Source organism: Ctenocephalides felis, unplaced genomic scaffold, assembly GCF_003426905.1.
Source record: "Ctenocephalides felis isolate EL2017-DRISC unplaced genomic scaffold, ASM342690v1 CF-g0.4_SCAFFOLD_01170, whole genome shotgun sequence".
NCBI lineage: Eukaryota > Metazoa > Arthropoda > Insecta > Siphonaptera > Pulicidae > Ctenocephalides > Ctenocephalides felis.
The window spans coordinates 79,515,860-79,537,472 of NW_020537324.1; the positions used below are offsets into that span (position 1 = coordinate 79,515,860).

Here is a 21,613-nt window from a genome sequence, read left to right on the forward strand (position 1 = left end):
ATAATTGGTAAAATGCAGAGCCAGAAACCCAACCAACTGGGAAGTCTAAAATCCAACTCAACATCATAAGTAATTGAGGATCTGTTCAAATTCCTGTATTTATTGCAATAATAGAAGGAATTATTAATGGATAGTTATTAGATAGTTATCCTATTAACTAGTTGGTATTGGTATTTTGCCTTGAGGCAAGTTACATGAACTTCCCGATATGTGTAAATAATCGACTTAATCAATAAAAAATAAATTAATTTATGAATGATTAAAAGTATTCCGAATGCCATTTATTACACATAATTGATAACGAACGAACACGTTAACTTGGGGTATTTTCCAAAACCAAATTTTCACAAATCAATAATATTTATAATTGAACCTGTTTCCCTAGGACTTTCAGTATGTTCATTAAGACCAAGTACTCTATCGTTACACCAAGTAAATAGTCTAATTTTAATTTTAACAAACGCCAAAAAAACTACTCATTTTCTCGAACTTTGATGAACTTTTAAAATTAATCCACTTGTCGTAAGGCCGTAATATTTCAATAAGTTCTATAAGACCATGATACATATCGCCAAAAAAAGTTCCATAAAAATCGGCTTAATTTTTTGTTTCAACAGTTAATTACAAGAAAACGGCGCGTTAGATTTTCACCTAAAACTAATCAGTATCATTCCCAACTAATATCTTTAAAACAGTTTTTGATTTTTATTAAATCGATTCAGTAGTATGAGCTTAAATGTGGACGAAAAGTTTAAGACTTTTTTTCAAATTACAATGAAAAGGATAGGCAGATCGTCGCACAAAATCGAGAAACGATAATCCTCATCAAGATACATCAAATGGCTTTTAAATTTCTGAAAACGGTTCAGGCGTTTTTGAGCAAACGTCGATCAAAGGTCTAATTTTGACAAATGCCAAAAAAACGAAACCAATTTTTGCAAACTTTGACGAATTTTTAAATTTAAACGAGTAGTCGTAAGGCCATAATATTTTAGTATGATCTATATACAAGACTACGGTATCTAAAAAAAATCATGAAAATTGTCGAAAAACTTTTTTTAACACTTCATTACAACAAAACGTCCCGGCCGATCTTTACCAAAAACTAATCAGCACGATTCCTAACCAATATCTTTCGAAAAAATTTTGAATTTTAAAAATCGATTCAGAATTGCGGGCTAAAACGTGGACAAAAAAATTTCACTTTTCTGCTATTTACAAAGAAACGGCTTGGCTTGGATAAACGCTAGTCCTCATCGAGATGCATCGAATGCTTTTTAAATTTTTGAAATCGGTCCAGCCGTTTTTGAGAAAACGCCGATTTAAGGCAAAAAATCTGTTCACACACATACATACTTTTTTCAAATTTAGTCTCATTCGATTCAGAATGGCTTGAAACGTCAAGAAAACATAAAATTAGCAAATAAGATTTTTTGATGAAAACATAAACTTCTTCGGGAAGTTAAAAAAAATGCGGCTTAAGCGAGAATGCGCAGGAGGGATAAGAAAAATAAAACGTACTGTGTATAGTTGTATGTATTATATTCTAATTTTCGTAATTAAATTATACATATATAAATTACCTTAAATACCTAAAGCTTTACCTCACGATTTTGATGTATTATCAATTATAAAATTTTCTACATAATTCAAATTTTGCAGCGCGTCTTCACTTTGATCCAAAGAAGACAAATAACATTTTAAATCACTAATAGCTGCTAAAGCCTGGGTTTTGGTCAGAACTGGTTTTGTCTCATCTACGTCATCATCATGATCACTTAGAGTCTCGTTTTGTGTACTATTAACATTTTCAATTAATTGTTTGTCATCAATGGAAGAATGTCCAAGAAAATCCTGCAGTATCTCCTCGTCCTCTTCCTCCTTTAACACGACGTCGACCGCGTTATTGAAGAATTTTTGCATAGTTTCATCATCTTCATGATGTGCCTCTGATTCCAGACTGTTTTGACGATACACGATACCGTGTCGATTTTTAAAACGATTTATCCAGCCATTAGAAGCGTTAAAATCAGTGATCTTCAACTCTTCGGCGATTTTACGCGCCTTGTCACATATTATGGGACCGCTTATAGGCAGGTTTGCAGCTCGCGTTTGATGAAACCATTTTATCAGAATTTTTTCCAACTTATCAAACTTTCCTACCTTGTGCTTTTTTCTCTGCACACCTCCGGATTTGTACTTTTCTTCGATCTCATGTCTGTTCTTTACGAGGGTGCGTAACGTTGAAACCGGTAGGCGAAGCTCCGCGGCTAATTGAGTTTGTTTCGTTGTTGGCGATTTTTGATCGTAAACATCCAATATGACAATTTTTTCTTGAAGTGACAATGCCTTCCTCTTGATCTGTGTAGTCATACTGTAACAAACAAACGATGCACTATAATAAACGAATCACAAGCGCGGCACTACACAACGTCTACAATTGACTCTTATAGAATGAGTTCCAGAACTCAACGTCAAGACGAAACGGGGAAGAAAAATTATTACCCATGCTGTTTGAAAATTATGAGCCTTCAAGTACAACTTAAAGCTTTCGTCAAACATTGACTATTTTTCTGTTATTAGGGTTAATTTTTATTATTTTTGTTACTTTGAACTTCAAGATCCAAAACCCTACGTAACATTTCTAGGACCGAAGTCAAAAATAAAGTTGTAAAGTAATTTTCAAAAGGATTAAAATGGAAAAGGCAGTTCTTGAACGTAGTATATCATTTGAACACTAATAATATTTGAGTAAATAAGATTTTTTTTAAGTGATCTACTGACAATAAGTACAAAACTTTGCTTTTGTGGACTTTAGATCTTTTTCAGTAGATTTGTTCGCTTAAACATTGTATAAAATTCAACATTATACATTTTTGTAAATAATTTAGTTTTTAGTATATACTATCTATTTAAAGTCTGCATCTGAAAAAATTAGATTTTTTGGAGAAATTTTAAGTTTTTGAGAAAGTTTGTCATTTTTGAAAATCTTGAAACCCTGAAACCCATTCAAATCAGTTGATCAATACTGAGGAAAATGTCCAAGGCATTTGTTTGAACTATATAAGTGAACATTAAACAGTCTTACAATTACAATTTTATAAATCTTGGTATGAAAACCAAAGAAATGAAAACGGAAATTATACTAATTATTAAAATATCTAATAATTTGATATATGTGCATATGTCCAAATGTCAAGTTATTGTAATCGTCCAAAAATCGAAATTTTTTACATTTCTTCAGGTTTTGCAAGTTTCTGAACATTTTGGCATACCTCAGAATAAATGATTGCGTGTGTGTGTTTTTTTTTATTTTTTTCTTAACAACATTTTTTTTGAAATAAATCGAATTTTAATTTTTTTCTAGCTGAAGCGTTAAAGCTCACTAATATACTTCAGATGAATAATTTAAACTTTGCAATTCAGTTTATATAATTTTTATAAATATTAGACAATGATCTTCATTTTGTTTATTTAGTTTTCTGTAAACATTTAATATTCCTCGGATATTTCATTACGATAAGGGAAGTTCCGGCAATTTTCCTGAAGGCACGATGCCATTCACCACTAGTTAATTTTTTTTCTGGACCTTGCCAAAAATTTATTCATTTTATCATTTTATCAATAGACTTAAATGTTTTTTGAATCATTCCAATTGGATCCGTCATCTCCAAAAATGAATTGCTATTTTTTGCACTTTTTGCGCACTATCTTCGAAACTACTGAACCTGCCTTTTCCAGAAACTAATCAGCACGGGGTTGAAATCTTACCCCCCCCCCTTCATCATTCAAAGCGGTTGATCCGTGTTCTCGAAATCGTCGATGAAAAATTGTATCCGCACATACATACACAGTGTACACACACACAGAGACGTACATTCATTTTTTCTAAGGTATGTCAAAATGTTCAGAAACCTTTGAAACGTGAAATTTTCATAGTCTATTTTTGCGATTATAAATTAACCTTAAAAGAACAATTTTAAATAGTATAGAAATATTCTTATATATAAAAATGGATCGCAAAATGTGTTGGTAAGCGTATAACTCAACAACGCCTGGACCAATTTGGCCAATTCTTTTTTTAAAATGTTCGTTCAAATCCAAGGATGGTTCGTACGGCGATCAATTTACTATACCTAGACAATATTAGAATATTCATATTAATAAATAACCTTCTGAATTAATATACATATTAATAAATAAACTTATGGCTGAGATGTGCCAGAAATTGAAATAACATAAAATACAGTATATGTATGGCAGATTGAATGATACACATATGAGCAGGATATGACAAATTAATTCAATTAAAATATGAAATTAAGTAATAATCAGGGCCGGTCCTACCTTTGATGCGATGCTTGCGAAAAATACGAGCGCACGCCTTAGGGGGCGCCAACACAAGATTCGTATATTATATTTTCAATATAGTTTTTTTTTCAATATATAATTTATTTGCATCTTTTACTAATCTTTCCATAATATTTTTAAAATTTGTAAAAATTTTACATTATAAAAACAAATGGGAAAGTAAAGATGAAAACATACAATTCAGCCCTCACGATATTGTTTAGGAGAAGTTTAAGATGCAATTTTAGATATGTTAAATAATAAAAAATTTATTAATTTAATCCAACATGAAGTATCAGTGTTATGATATGGTTATGGTTATGTTATACCGTTTAAAAGACTTCAATTTCCAATATAGTGTGGGAATTGAGACTCATCATTGCCCATATTATAAATGCATATGCATTTTGGCGTGAAGAGTAATTTAAAAAACAATAATTATTATTTTTAGGTAAACGGTAAATATTAGTATATTGTATTAAAAAATTGTAGACATGGGTACAGGACAAAGTCTGTCGGGTCATCTAGTTAATAATAAAATATCATTTACCCTAGGTTAAAAACACTCTGCATGAATACGATTGGGGCATGGTGGTGAATTATAAGAAGCAAAGAGTTACCCAGAGACCCATAAGGGGCAGAAGGAACCCAAATCCGATGTTATTGTCGATATTTTGTTACATATTGCCAAAATTGATGATGCAGCTGTTATTTGTATATTATATTAAATATTAAAAAATTGCAAACATGGGTACAAGGCAACGTCTGTCGGGTCATCTAGTTGCAATATAAATATGTTGTCACAGTTATATGTGTCCTTTACCATATTTTGCAGGCTATGCTAATTTTTGTGTCGGATATTACGCGACGAGTAGGTATGATATGAGATATGAGTATGACTATGACGTCGAAACGGAATGTATATTAGTACGTGAGTCGCGCGATTTGGCCGCGTTGCACGTGTGTCTCCGTTACGAAGCGCGATGAGTGACGACACGCGTTGTTTCGCCTCTGACGCCTCATCCACCGCCTCAACTGCCGTCGACACCGCGGCCGCCGCCACCGCACAAGTGCACAACGGCGCGTGTAACGACAGGCAGGGGAAACGAACAATCGGACAGATGATAATAAACGAGATAATAAACTTTAAACTTCGTTGAACACGAAAGTAATTGGATCAATAATAAGTAGACATATAGAAATGTAGGAATCAGATGAAAATGGTATTAACGATCAATTATACAGAATCATTTCTAGTGTTATGACAATTCCCTAACATCGTGTCACTCAAATTGCATTCAAATGCACATATATACATATATACGTACATATCCGCCTAGAGAAGGAGTAGGGAAAATTTTGACGATGCTAAGAGTTGACAAGTGCGCTGCAGAGATTACTATACATAATATTTCCTTCTTTTTCCATATATAATTTCCAAATAACAGTATCATCGTTTTAATTGAAATAAATGTATAAAATAAATTCAGTGTTTTAATCTTGTAATCACCCACGCTAACGGGCTTTCACAACACTAGTTAAGTGGCTGTAGTTTTTGTGTCCAATACTACTATTTATAAGTTGATTTCGACAAATAATTATTTGAAATTCTTTAAGGATTATAAAAAACTAGTTGGTATCGGTATTTTGCCTTGAGGCAAGTTACATGAACTTCCCGATATGTTTAAATAATCGACCTAATCAATAAAAAATAAATTAATTTATGAGTCATTAAAAGTATTCCGAGTAGATTTATTACACCTAATTGAAAAAAACTTTGACTCGGAGTATTTTCTAAAAGCAAATTTTCAAAAACCAATAATTTTTATAATTGAGCCAGTTTTTTGTAGGACTTTAATTGTTTAGTATGTTCGTAATATGTTAGTAATATATGTTAGTAATACCAAGTACTCTATCGTTATACCAAAAAAATCGTCTAATTTTAATTTTAACAAACGTCAAAAAAACTACTCATTTTCTCAAACTTTGATGAATTTTTAAAATTAAACTACTTGTCGTAAGACCGTAATATTTTAGTAAGTTCCATAAGACCATGATATATATCGCCAAAAAAAGTTCCATAAATATCGGCTTAAATTTTTTTTTCAACAGTTAATTACAAGAAAACGGCTCGATAGATTTTCACCTAAAACTAATCAATATCATTCCCAGCTAATATCTTTCGAACAATTTTTGATTTTTTAAAATCGATTCGGTAGTTTGAGCTTAAATGTGGACGAAAAGTTTAACACTTTTTTCAAATTGCAAAGAAACGGTTTGGCAGATCGTCTCACAAAACTGACAAACGCTAGTCCTCATCGAGATACATCAAATGGCTTTTAAACTTCTGAAATCGGTTCAGGCGTTTTTGAGAAAACGTCGATGAAAGGTCTAATTTTGACAAATGCCAAAAAAACGATGCAAACTTTGAAGAATTTCTAAAATTAAACGACTTGTCGTAGGACCGTAATATTTTAGTATGATCTACAAGACTATGGTATCTACCGTCAAAAAAAAATCATAAAAATCGTCGTTTTTTATTTTAATTTTATTACAAGAAAGCGGCTCGGCCGATCTTTACCAAAAACTAATCAGCACGATTCCCAATCAATATCTATCGAACAGTTTTTGAATTTTCAAAATCGAATCAGAATTGCGGGCTAAAACGTGGACGAAAAAAATTTCACTTTTCTGCGATTTACAAAGAAACGGCCGGACCGATCGTCGTGCAAAACTCAGAAACGCTAGTCTTCGTCGAGATACATCGAATGGCTTTTAAATTTTTGAAATCGGTCCAGCCGTTTTGGAGAAAACGTCGATTTACGGCAAAAAATCTGTTCACACACACACACACACATACTTTTTCCAAATTTGGTCTCATTCGATTCAGATTGGCTTGAAACGTGGACAAAACATAAAATTAGTGAGTCGGATTTTTTGATGAAACATAAACTTCTCCTTCGGGAAGTTAAATATGAGTGCAATACAACGTGCATACACGGAAAAACTATTCGTCTAATATTTCTTCACAAAATAGTAACTCTATTACTGGTTTTTCGAGTTGATTCCTAATCCCTGCCGAGCGATGCCTGCAGGCGATCGCAGTAATCCCGCCTCGTGCTATCGCCCACCCGCCGAGCCGACGTTCATCCGACCGAACGACCTGGCGGAGGCGAAACAAACGCGGCCACGCAGCACGACCGACTCGCCTGCTGCTCTGCGGGAGCAAAGCCGAAAAATTCGATATAGAACTAACTCATCGATATCGACCGAAAATCAAAAAGAGTGTTAATTACGAAGAAACGTTGTAACTGATTTTTACAAAAGTCGACTCAAGCATTTTGAACAGATTTTGGATTGCCAAAATATGCCAGTTATAAAAGTATGTAGTAAGCAGTTATTTATGAAATTTTTGAGTTATAAATATTTTCCACGTTTCTGGGATGTTTCATACATGAACTTAAAGACAAAATTTATTTTATATTACTTTATATCACAAAAATAGGTCATTTACAGACAAGGATTATCGTATACAGAATATAGAAAACAAAATTACATTATCTTAGGGCATTTTATACCTAAAAAGTCATAGAATTACCTGCGAGAAGAGAAAGCAACCTCTTCGAAGCAAATCTTTGTATTAGTAAAAAAATCTCTAGCAAATATGTGTACGCTTTAATAGATTAAGTACCCGTTTAGGGAAGTCAGAGATGTCAAAATATATATTTTTAAACAATCTTTTTATTATACTTTCAGCTATTGAAAAATCTTCAAGCTGCAATCGTCATGTTTACATATTACATTGTCCATTGCATTACAATAGCCTCACACCATGAGTTTTTGTTTTCTCTGTTATTGATATCAGGACAAGCAAATTATGAGTACATACTTATAATTCTTTACCTCTAATTTATCAATTTCTATTTTAGTTACGTTTTTTAAGGGGCACGCCTAGTGTAATATTTTCAAAAAATCGAATTTTGAATTTTTCCATATTTCGATGAGTTATACTTTAAAAAAAAAACATACAAAAATTTCAAATCGATTAAATAGTTAAATAGTTTTTGAGTTACAGCCATTTAAAAGAATATTTTATATAGTATAATGATCATTTTATTTTTAAACGCGTTTTTCTCGAAACAGCATTTTTCAAATTTGCTGGAGTGATTACTCGGAGACAAATGACGCGATCGCTAACAATTTTTGTTTGCATCTCTTGTTATCAATTTTGGCAGACCAAAAACGGTCAAAATTTTGCGAAAAATTTAACTTTTTTTTTCAACATGCTGCCATTTTGTCAATTTTTGATTTTTTTGTTCGCCTGAGGGTCATCGTACAGACAATATGTTCTAGTTTAACGACAAATTTTTTTTTTGTTTTATCAACGGAGAAGGCTGCAATCACTCCAGCAGTGGAGGACCTTTTATTTGGCGCCGCTGGAGGTTGCTGTCATTTCAAAAATATTACTGTGTTTTATAATATAATATTTTAATATTGTATTTCAAAAAATTTACTGTGTATTCTCAAAACATGTGTAAATATACCCTCAAAATATAAATAGATGGATTCACTAGTTTTTTTTAAATTCCCGCATATGATCGTTTTTTAGGTTTTCACACTAGGTGTGCCCCTTAATTTTTAACTTCCCGTAGGGTAAGTTATTGTAATGGGCCGAAAATTGAAATTGAAAATTTTTACATTTCTCGACGTTTTGAAGGTTTCTGAACATTTTGGCATACCCCACAAAAATATATATATATGTATATATATATATGTGTGTGTGTATGTATGTATGGATACAAATCCCAGTCACGTTTTCGGGCGCACGGGTCAACCAATTTGAATGGTTCAAAAAACATTCGATTCCTATTGAGAGGGAGATGAGCTGATTAGTTTTTGGCAGAGGCAGGTCCAGCCGTTACGGAGATACGGAGCAAAGAGTGCAAAGAGTGATTATTAGTTTTTGGTAAAGTTTTGGCAAAGAGGGCAGTTTTTTTCTCCTTTTTTCTAGCTAAAGTTCTAAGCTCACTTGTATACATTACATAAATAATTTTAACTTTGCCATTCAGCTTATATAATTCTTATAAATATTACACAATGTTTTCTATTTTGAATTTGATTGATTAAGTTTTGTTCATTTACTTTCCCGTAAGCATATATAAGTTACAGTATTTATAATAATCTATTTGCAAACATTTAATATTTCTCGAATATTTCAGTACAGAAAGTTCTAGAAATTTGCATTAAGGCACGATGCCATTCACCACTAGTTTCTTCGTTATTTGTAATTTATCAATCTCTTTTTAGTTATATATTTTAATTTGTAAATTTAATTTTTGTTGCACTGAATGAAGGATAGGACTATAACCAAAACGTATCATTTTTAGAATAAATTTATAAAGAAATTCATGTTTTGTATTGATTTCGACTTCAAATCAAACTTCAAATACACACACATGCACACACACTGGTAATAAAGAAAATAAATAATAACATTAACCAAAACACAATTTAAAATATAATATGACTTATTAGCTGGATGTGGTCTGCTTGAAATACAAGATGGAACAGGACGTACATAAACCCAACAAAGCCTAATCGCATAGTAGCATAGCATACTTCATCTGTATTCCAAAGAAATTTGAATACACATATACATTTGGCCACACACATATGCATATGTCAGAAGTTTGCGTCAGAAATGTTATCAATAGCTATGCATACAAATAAAGTCCAAATGACCGCAAGGTCGGAAGCCAATAAAGCGAATAAAAAACCGCGCGACATCATTATCCACAATCCCACCTATATCGATTTCAAATCACCATTCAATCCATCCCTATTCCGTTCACTATACTCGACCGAGTCGGCCGAGTCGACCGACACGGGGGTGTGGGTTGCGGCGGGTTGTTCGTGGGGTGATGGTTATACCGCGGTGATGGTTATAACGCCAGCAGTAGTTCACTAAATCCGTCAGAGCGTGTACGACACGTTTTGCTCTACGCCAAACACCACACAATGGAGGGCGACACAAAGGGGATGGAGAGTCGGCGGTAAAGCGCCGATGGAGAGGCGGTGGATGGAGAGATAGAGTGGTGGAGTGGCGTCGAGGGTTTCGGCGGGTCGAACAGTTCGCCGAGCGGGAGAGCGGGAGAGCGAGCGCATTTACCGCCAGCGAACCGTTTGGCGCACACGACGATTCCACCTGACACGCTACGTGCCGCCACGGGCTAGAGATACACATTGAGATATAGCGGAACGTGTAAACATATGCACAAGATATATACATACACGCATTATATATATATATATATATATATATATATATATACATATATTTATATATATATATATATATATTTGTATATATATATATATATATATATATATATCAATTTATTTTAATGCCAAAGGTTATACAATTTTTAAGTCATACCAGTAGGTGTCGATGTATGAATTGAATGATTTTTTGTTTATTCACGACTAAAACATTGATTTTCCAAATTTATCACACAAAAAATCATCGTCAGCCTTTGTGATTTATGGTCATAGCATAAGATAAACGTGTTGAAAATTGAAGTCTTTTAAAAAGTATAACAAATTCTATATATATATAACAAATATATAGCATGCACGGTCAAGGTACAATATCACCTTGGATTTTTCTACCCAAAATAATTGCTTCAATAATGTTGACTATTATTTTTATAATTTCGTACCATATGTTAACTGGCTTTCAGTAATTTTAATATCTAAATTACATTTTTCTCACCAATAATTCAATATATATTATCATATATATTCATATTTGAAGTGAATTAATTTGTCAAATACTATTCACATGTGCTCCATTCAACCTACGATCAACAAAATTATTGCAGTAAATGGAGAGGAAAAACCGTGTGTCGGAAATAGGCCAATCTTAATCATAAATTCAGAAGTGAAAACAATTTGCACTCCGTCACCGCCCACCGGATTAATTGAATTATAACTCTTTTAATTTTGATTTTATCAATACTTGCAATACACTATTTTGAAGGTAATTAAATAAGCTACAACTTTCTCTATCATAAATTTTACCAAAACTTCTCTTATTTTGAAATGGCAAAGGATTAAAGGACTCGAAAGACACTCTGGTTGTACACTATCAATATTTGTGTAACAGAAAAATAATAAAAAGCAATAATTGGTCAGTAAAAGACCTTGAATTTTCATTTATATACCTTTATACGTATCTTTTATTATTTTAAATAGATTTTTGAAATCATGAAATCATGAGCTTTTTCCAAATCCTTTGCACTAAAGTTATGGTATTTTCTAGAATCCGTCAAGATCTCTTCAACCAAGTTGATTCCAGAAGGAATACGATTATTTCTAATTTTGGTGAAAATGGCACTCAAAAACTATTTGCTTTAAACGAAAAAAATATTGTATGCGTCTTTTATCTGCATGATAGCTCACTCATCTTACACGCAGAAGTACTAATTTTAAAGCTTATTTTGAGTACTATAAAACCCCATTTTCATATCTAGCTTAATATTGTTCTTAGAACAATTTATAGAACACCGATTTATTAGGAATCAGCATCACCTGTCAGATGTTGACTGTATCTTATACTAAATCTTATATTATTTTAGCACATCTCAGCTTCTTTCTGGCAATAATAATGTAGACATTACATTTTTCTTATTCATAATCATAAATATATTATAGTTTAATATTGTCTTAGCCTATAAGTGAATGGAAATGTTTGGCAAATGACAGTTGTTATTTGTTTTTAATGTCAAACCATGCATTAAATATAAGGATGTCAAATATCTCCCTTCCGCCTTTTTGTATTATAAACCAAGAGCAAAAAAGCGGAAGGGAGATATTTGACAACTTAATATTTTAAAAGTCAAACAATGATAAGCGGTTTTTTGTAATTTTTTCCATTTATTTCTATGATCTAACTATATTTATATAAATCAAAACATTCTAGAAAATTTCCCGGACAAACTTCAGGAAGATTCATGAAAATCCGAATTATAGTTTAGGAGGATTAATGAAACTTACATTGTTACAGAAGAATTTTTTATATATATATATATATATATATATATATAAATATATATATACATTTGTACTGTAACTATAATTGTACATATCGCACAACTCCTCCCCCACCCCCCATCTCGGCTCATAATCAAGAATTCTCGCATGACACGACCCCGACCGCTCAGCCTGTCATAAACCTCAAAATCATCATCCCTCGCCCTCTCGTGTTTCCGCGTCACGTTCGCCGTTCGCCGTTCGCCGTCCGCCCTTTTGTCAGATCGCCAACGCGCCATAGTAGTCCGCCGTCGGGTGACAAAACAAGCGCGCCCGATATCTTTACTGCGGAGGACGAGCGGATACGACAACCGACACCCAACTAGTGTTAGAAGTATCGAGGCAAAAGATCGATATTGAGTACTTTAAAAAGTATCTAATCAAAATATCGATGCCAAAAAATATCGTGGCGAAAGTATCGATAGTACTCAATATCGAATTTTGAGTACTTTTCATCAAAATCAAACATAAGTGCAAGAAAGATCTAGAACTCATTAAATATCATATCTCAATAATATTAGAATGAATTCTATTGCTTGTAGCTGATGTGTTAAATCAGAATCATTTTCAATATTGTAAAATGTTAACAGTAATTTTTCAATACTACTTTCAAATTCTATAACTTTTCAAAAAAAAAGACAAATTATAATAGTTGAGTATTTTTGATTAAAACAATATAATAGTCTGATACTATATTCAAAAAGCAATACTTTTTAAGTATTTTTAAGTACAATAATATTGTTAATATTTTTAAGTAAAATAATATTTTATAATTGTTTAATATTTTTATATAAATAACTTTAGCGAGCATGCAACTTTAAAAAGCCGTTACATGTTTACATAAAATTGCAATATGAAACTCTTTAATAACTCTTTTTAATAAACATTCAGTTTAATGACGGTCAAGATAATATTTCAAAATTTGTAGAGAAATATCTCTTCGGAGCGATGGGATTTAAAGTTTAAATGGTTCCGAGAAACTCAAACCCATATGTTTGCATGTTGATATTCAAAAATTTCAATACATGAGTATTTTGCGTAAAAAAAGAATCGAAATATAATTATTTAAAATAATAATACTCAAACATTTCAATATATTAGTATTTTAGGTAAAAAAGAATCGAAATATAATTATTTCAAATAATAATACTCATCCATTTCAGTATATTAGTATTTTGCGTAAAAAAGAATCGAAATATAATTATTTCAAATAATAATACTCATCCATTTCAGTATATTAGTATTTTGCGTAAAAAAGAATCGAAATATAATTATTTCGAATAATAATACTCATCCATTTCAGTATACACCCAGGCCTCGCTATACGGCCGCTCTTTATACGGCCTTTCGCTATAACGGCCCTCTTTAATTAAGGAACGTTTTCGATATACGGCCTAAAATGTTTTGCTATAACGGCTTTTTTAACTTCGCGTAGGGCAAGTTACAGTAATCGCAAAAAAAATCGAAAATGAAAATTTTTATATATCTTACGTTTCAAAGTTTCAAACGTTTTGGAAAAACTATAATATCAAGGATGATGTTGAGAACATTAGTGAATCCTGGAAGAAATTGAAATGAACAACAATGAACCATGTTTTGAAAAAAAAATATGGCCAGAATGTATAAAAACTACCGATGCAGAAGTTAATTTCCTTCCTGAAGTTAGACAAAACATTTTGGATTTAGCACATCATCTCGGTTTTGAAGATTTAAACGAATCTGATGTGCTGGATCTACTTGCAGCTGATAGGGAACACCTTTCATATTAGGAACTCATTAGTTGCAAGCAGAGCCGGCATATGATGAAGATACAGAACCTGTTGTATCCAAACAGCTAACATCAAAAATCATGTCAAGCGCTTTTTCATATTTTGAACAAGGAATAAACATCCTCCTTGAAAACGATCATGATGTCGAACGTAGCGCTAATGTCTCTCGAGGAATTAACTCAGACATTAGCTGTTATAAATCACTAAAGGAAGAAATAGACAAGAAGGCAAGACAAACAACTTTAGACAAATTTTTTAAACCACCAGCGCAAAATGATGATGACAGTGATCTGTAGGTTTTAGTTGTTTCATTTTTATTTAAAAATTATGGAATGTTTTTGAAGTTTTTTTATTTTATGTAAAAAATATGTTCTTGTTAAATATGTTTTAAATTTAAACAAAATAAAAAAATAAAATGCATTTTGAATGATAAACCATATTATATATTTATTAAATTTGGAACCGATCCCATTGAATTTGTATGAATACGTATTAGAATAATTAATTCGTTATACGGCTTTTCGCTTTACGGCCAAGTTTTGCGGAACGTATCTAGGCCGTAAAGCGAGGCCCCAGTGTATTAGTATTTTGCGTAAAAAAGAATCGAAATATAATAAACGCAAAATAGTAATATATTGAAATTGATGAATATTATTATTTGAAATAATTATATTTCGATTCTTTTTTAAATAAAATACTAATATATTGAAATTGGTGCGTATTATTATTTGATAAAACATAGAAATGCAATAATTTATATTATTTTATAAAACATTTAAGGTACTTTAAAAAGCCATTTCATTTTACATAAGAGTAATAAATAAGCATCTTTAGTTATTAGTGTGGTCATATTCATTTTGGGTTTTTGAGCAATAAATTCTGAGACTAATGACCCTTCGGGATCATTTTTTGACACTTCTTTGAACAATTATGACCACCTAGAGAGACTATTGCTTTGCATTTGGCAATGAGTAGTGTTAATAAGTGATCGATGAGTGGTGTTCATAGATTACGCTGTCGATTCTTTTCGAGTACTATCGACGAAAAGAATCGATATTGGCAAATAGATCGAGCTAAAAAAATCGATAGCAAAAGTACTCACTATCGACCGCAAAGTATCGATATTTACTCAGTACTCGATATTTCGTTCTAACACTACACCCAACGGCGTGTGCGGTTTATGACCCGCGGCGACGGCGAACGAGAGGAAAGGGCGGTGGTGGTGGTGGGTTGAGGAAACGTTTGTCTCGCAATCGGCGAAGAGATTCGAGAGAAATCTGTGATGATCTCAGCAGAAAGACGGGATGTCGATTCCGGCGGAATATTTGTAAGCGTGCGGTGGCGGTGGTTTATTGATATGTTAGAGAGAGCGATGGGTGAGGGACGGATTGATTTGTAGTTTTGTTGGTGAGATATAGATTATTTTTTTCACTAGTAAGTTCAAGCCAAATTTTAACAATAGTTACTAACACCTACTCTGACAAAATGTTACTCCTTAACAGAAGTCGAAATACCAAAAATCCAAGGAATTATAACAGCTACATCGAGGTTATATATGAAGAACTCCGGCAATGCGAATAGAAAAAATGTAAGAAATTAAAAAACGCACGACATATAAGCATGTAAGCAAATTTTCCAAATATACAAAGCTTTCTACAACCAAAAATAAGGGATAAGAAATGAAAAGTTTTTCTTTAGCACCACATATCTTGCCTCAGAGCAAAACATTACATTTTTTAACTTCCCTTAGGGTAAGTTATAGTAATCGCAAAAAAATTGAAAATGAAAATATTTATATATCTTTACGTTTCAGAGATTTCTGAAAATTTTGGCATACCTTAGAAAAAATGGATGTATGTGTGTGTGTGCGTGTATGTGTGTGCGGATACAAATTTTCGTCGACGATTTCGGGAACACGGATGAAGCGATTTGAATAATTCAAAAAACATTCGATTCGTTTTGATTAGGAGACGTGCTGATTAGTTTTTGGCAAAGGCAGGTCTAGCCTTTCCGAAGATATGGGGCAAAAAATGCCAAAAACGGTAACTCAATTAATTTTTAAGAGAACGGAGCTTTCGATTTGAATAATTTAAAAAACATTTTACTTGTATTAACAAGATGAAAAACTGAACAAATTTTCATAAAGGCAGGTCTAGCGGTTTCGGAAATCTAGTGAAAAAAGTAAAAAAATATGCCATCTGGCGGTCAAAAATGATCATTAGACATATGTACATCAAATTATCAGATATTTTATAGACATTTTAACAATAAGTATAAATTTTGTTTACATTCCTATGGGTTCCGTACCAATGCTTATCTGTTAGACGGCGACGCGGCGCTTACGAGCTTCGATATTTCGTCTCTATGCAATTAAAGCAGTACGATTGCTTTGAAAAAAGTTTAGAATTTCCAAAATATTTCAAAATACACTTTTCTTCAAAAAGTCTTTTTTTTTAAAAAAAGTAAATTTTTGTCAAAAATTTATAGTTTCTCAAAAATCTAATTTTTCAGAGTATTTTTTTTTCAAAAATGTTAATCTTTATAAAAAAAAATTTGGTACAAAAAGTTTCAGCACTTTGCCTTAAGGCACGATGCCATGTGCCCCACTAGTTGAAAAAAACATGTGCATAATTGACCTGCATTACCTCATATTCAACATTAGCTCAACATGAATGTATTCCATGGTTTCGTGTACTCGATACAAAACCCAAAAAAAAATTTATAAAAGATATGACACGAATCTGCTTCGTGGCCTTTTTAAAAAACAAACATTAAAGTCCAAGTAAGTCTCGAACGTTACCAGAATTGTTTTTATCCGTATATGCAAAAAAGTTGTTGTTAACCGAATGTATAAATATAGTATATGTGTGTGTGTATATTTCTGTATATATGTATACTACCTTACTTTGCACATGGCTATAAAGTGAGTGTAATAAATTTCGAATGCTTACGTGCAGTCTGCGGTCACGCCGAACATAAACGCCTCCGCGCTCTCTGTACTGCCACAACGCCACTAGGCACGGACACGAAACGTCCGTATCTCTCTATAAAGCACACACACCAGGCCCTGGTGACCAGGGTCTCGTGTTATATATAAATATATATTGTTGAGAATTGTGTTCTTTATAATTATAAATATTAGTCATAAGTAAGTTTATCTGAACGATATGTATAATCCCAAGTAACGGTAAATGTTGCGAATATCTTGTACATCAGCAAGACAACCCTTAATAAAAGTTTATGATAGCTCATGTACCCTCGGCGAGCTACCATAAAACTAGAAATTTTGGAAATATCTTTAAAAATGTAAAAAAATAAAGTTAGTTAGTCCTGAACTGCTGAAGAAGTAACAACTAAAATATTATAATAAAACGCTATATAAATTTTTGTATCTAAATGAATTCTTTGATTTCACACACTTCCAAAAGAGCTACAAATGTTCCAATACTCATCGTTAAGTATTCCAAATAAAACTTTAATCTACTCAAGAAGTTATTAAAAATTGGTTACGTTTAATCATTAATTAGTAAAATCATTACTAACGTCTCTTCAATATACAATATTTTAGAACAAAATACTGTACAAAATTTAGAACCTGATTTGGTATATTAAAGATTAATTGGAATCGGGAACAGCACCAAGTAAAAAAAACTGGAGTAGAGTAAAAATTGAAACTTTATTGATCTATACGATTCTGGTCCGTCATTCAAGTAGAATAAAATATAGATTTCCATTGACACCTAAAAGTTATCTCAAAACCTATATATGCTGCGCACACCCTACCCTATGTAGGTTTTGAGACAACTTTTAGGTGTCAATATACAACTATTTACAGACTTACAGCTGGGTATCTCGAATTCCTACCTAATCGAGATTCTTACCTAATTTAAGCTTAAATGACTGGACTATACATAGCTTGCAACGCTCTCATAAGTACATAATGTTAAAATTAATCAAATGTGTCAATTATTTTCTATTATTCGCTAAATATCCATAACAGAGTATGCAAGAATATGAAAAATTTGTATTCTGTAAATTCTTTCAAGAATTGTTTATGAAGAAAATACAAAAATGTTGCTAAATCAGACAATTAGAAAAATAATTAAATAAAAGGGAAGATGCGTTGAATTGATTGATTGGTGCATTAGCTAAAATGCAAACTTCATTTAATTTTTATGAAAAAAATCACTTTTCATAGGCCTCTAATATTTTACCCTGGTCAGTTTGGACATATAATCTACCATTATCCCAAGTTTTGTCAAAATCCCGGACGAGCCATGTGCGGGTTCTCTCTCCTCTATATATTTTGGAAATATTTGCCAATTAATATTAATATATTTGATATTTCATCTATTTTGTTTGTACTTAATGTAATATAACTTAAGTGCGCAAATATTTTCTTTTTAATTCAAAAATTTAGTTTTTCATACATTTTAAGTTTATGTAACATTATTTATAAAATACCTTCGTATTAGCTTTTCGGTCAACTTTGTCAAGCAGTATATGCAAAAAAGTAATGACAATTAATGCAAACCTATTTTTTATTCCATTCCATTGCTCCTAATAAATAAGTTGCTAAGTGGTATTTTGGTCAAAATGAGTTAAAAGATGGAATTTTCTTTCCTTTGATAAGAGTAATTGCATTGACCGATCATGGGTAGAAAATGAACAATATTTAAGTAGATTTGATAAAAATTCAACGATTTGTTTAAAAAAAATCCACAAATTTACAAAGCTGTTCATACTTTATAATCCATGTCCAGTAAAGTGACTAAAATACTTATTCATTGGGAGTGATATAATTATAATAATTAACATCTTTCACATAGTCTCAGACCTAAGTATTTTGATATTATGTACAAGGTTACCTTTTAAAAATTTATGTTAGATAATTAGATTTTAAGAAAATTAAATTATTCTTGAATTGATTTTGAATTGTGTTTGTGATTTTTAACTGGGGTCAATCAAAAACATCTCAAAGTATGAAATAAAGACCCTTTAGTTCAAATATATATAATGTGTGTGTATAGGTATGTGTGTCAGTGTTGGCCGTATAGGTTCCGGATAAGGTGATCAAAAGGGTATTTTATAGGTGGCATGCCACGGCGGCTGCCTCGATTCTCATGCTCTTCGTTTTTCAACAAAACAACTTCGAACTAATAAGGACGAATTCACACGTTCTGTACATCGGCTGAAACTACACTAACGCGATTAAAAAAATCTACCGAAAGTTTAAGATAAATTTGTCAATCCAAACCAGATTCATCTAATTATTGATTTAAATGTTGCTTAGAAAATCAACTGATTTAAGAACAAACTTAATTGATACTTGGTTAAAAAAAAGATTCTGTGAGATATCTGGTTCAAAGTCAATCAAAATCTAATCCACTTGGAGGCGAAGCATGAAATTGACAATAATTGTTCACAAAATGAAATTGGACTAGCTGTTAAAAAAGGAGAGTAATATATTTCCACGCAAAATCCTGAACATACTAAAATATCATAAACCTACCGAGAATAAAAATTTATTGAAATTTGGAATATTGAATTGCTCTTTTAAGATATACAAGCGAAAATCACATGGGTGAGTTTTTTTAAAAAAAAAAGTGAAAATCTCGAGCAAAACAAAACACACATGACGACATACAAAACACACACACATACATCCATTTTTTCTAAGGTATGCCAAAATGCTCAGAAATTTTCATTTTCGATTTTTGGACGATTACTATAACTTACCCTACGGGAAATTAGTTAAAAAAACAAACATCTTGCATTTGATTCAGTTCAATTAAAAAATGTCAACTAGTGGGGCGCATGGCATCGTGCCTTAAGGCAAATTGCCGAAACTTCCCGTACCAAAAATTATTATTTCTTTGAAAACGATTAACATTTTTGAAAAAATTTTACTTAAAAAAAAGATTTGTGAGAAACTACAAATTTGACAAAAAATTACTGTTTTTTGAAAATTACTTTTGTTTTCTTTATTTTGACATATTTTGGAAATTCTGAACTTTTTTCAAAGCAATCGTACTGCTTTAACTGCGTAGAGACGAAATGTTAAAGCGCGTAAGCGCCGCGTTGCCGTCTAACGGATAAACATTGGTACGGAACCCATAGGAATGTAAACAAAATTTATATTTATTGTTAAAATCTCTATAAAATAACTGATAATTTGATGTGCATATGTCTAATGATCATTTTTGATAGCCAAATGGCATTTTTTTTACTTTTTTCATTAGATCTCTGAAACCGCTAGACCTGCCTTCATGAAAATTTGATCAGTTCTTCATCTTGTCAATACAAGTAAAATGTTTTTTGAATTATTAAAATCGGACGCTCCGTTCTCTTAAAAACTGAGTTATCATTTTTGGCACTCTTTGCAACGTATCTTCAAAACGGCTAGACCTGCCTTCACCAAAAACTAATCACCACGTCTCCTTATCAATACGCATCGAATGTTTTTTGAATTATTCAAATCGGTTGATCGGTGTTCGCGAAATCGTCGACGAAAATTTGTATCCGCACACACACATACACGCACACACACACATACACGCACACACACACATACACGCACACACACACATACACGCACACACACACATACACGCACATACACACACATACATACACACACATACACACACACATACAACCATTTTGTCTAAGGTAAGGTATGCCAAAATGTTCAGAATGTTTTGAAACGTAAAGTTATATAAAAATTTTCATTTTCGATTTTTTTGCGATTACTATAACTTACCCTACGGGAAGTTAATAAACAGCTCGACAACATTAATTATTCTGATCCTATTGAACAAACGTCACAAACAACCTCGTGCATTATACAAGCAGCACTCAAACATCACCGTTTACCATACTAATTATCTCCTAAAAGAATGTTTCCAGCCGCTATCGTTTAAAAGTGATCCCCCGTGCCGCCGTGCCGCCGTCGCCTGAGGCCGCAACGAGTATAGTAGCGGCAGCCAGGCACGGCAAAGCAAGGAAACGTGTTGTGCACATCGCACTTTGCTCGACTCTCTGCCCCCAGGAGACCCGTCGCTTTAACCCATCCCAACCCATCCCATCCCATCCTAACCCATTCCACTCGTCCGTGTGTCGGGTTCGAGCGAAACGCACGCGGCGCGAATCGTGCGTCTCTTGACGAGGCGGCTGCTGCTGCGTAGGAATAATAAATAGTACAAAGCAAAAGCAAAAGCAAACACTAGCACAGCAGGCGAGGATATGATGGAATGGGTTTGCCATCTAATAGGCAATCAGGCGATTTATGACAAACTCGTGGAAGTATCGTATGTGTGAAAGTTTATAGAAGATGTTAAAATCAGGAGTAGAAGCTTAACAAGAATGATGTTGAATCAAATTAAAGACAGAAGAATTAAAAA

The 21,613-nt window shown here is 32.4% G+C and overlaps 1 protein-coding gene across 1 annotated transcript; it reads right to left on the reverse strand.

The window, feature by feature from the left end:
• Positions 1-1,605: 1,605 nt before the first annotated feature.
• LOC113367721 (tigger transposable element-derived protein 4-like) lies at positions 1,606-17,279 on the reverse strand. The gene is made up of 2 exons (XM_026609302.1): positions 17,162-17,279; positions 1,606-2,374 (listed from the first exon to the last, which is right to left on the reverse strand). Exons 1-2 carry the CDS (start codon positions 17,185-17,187, stop codon positions 1,606-1,608), a joined length of 795 nt encoding a protein of 264 aa, XP_026465087.1. The 5' UTR covers positions 17,188-17,279.
• Positions 17,280-21,613: the final 4,334 nt, after the last annotated feature.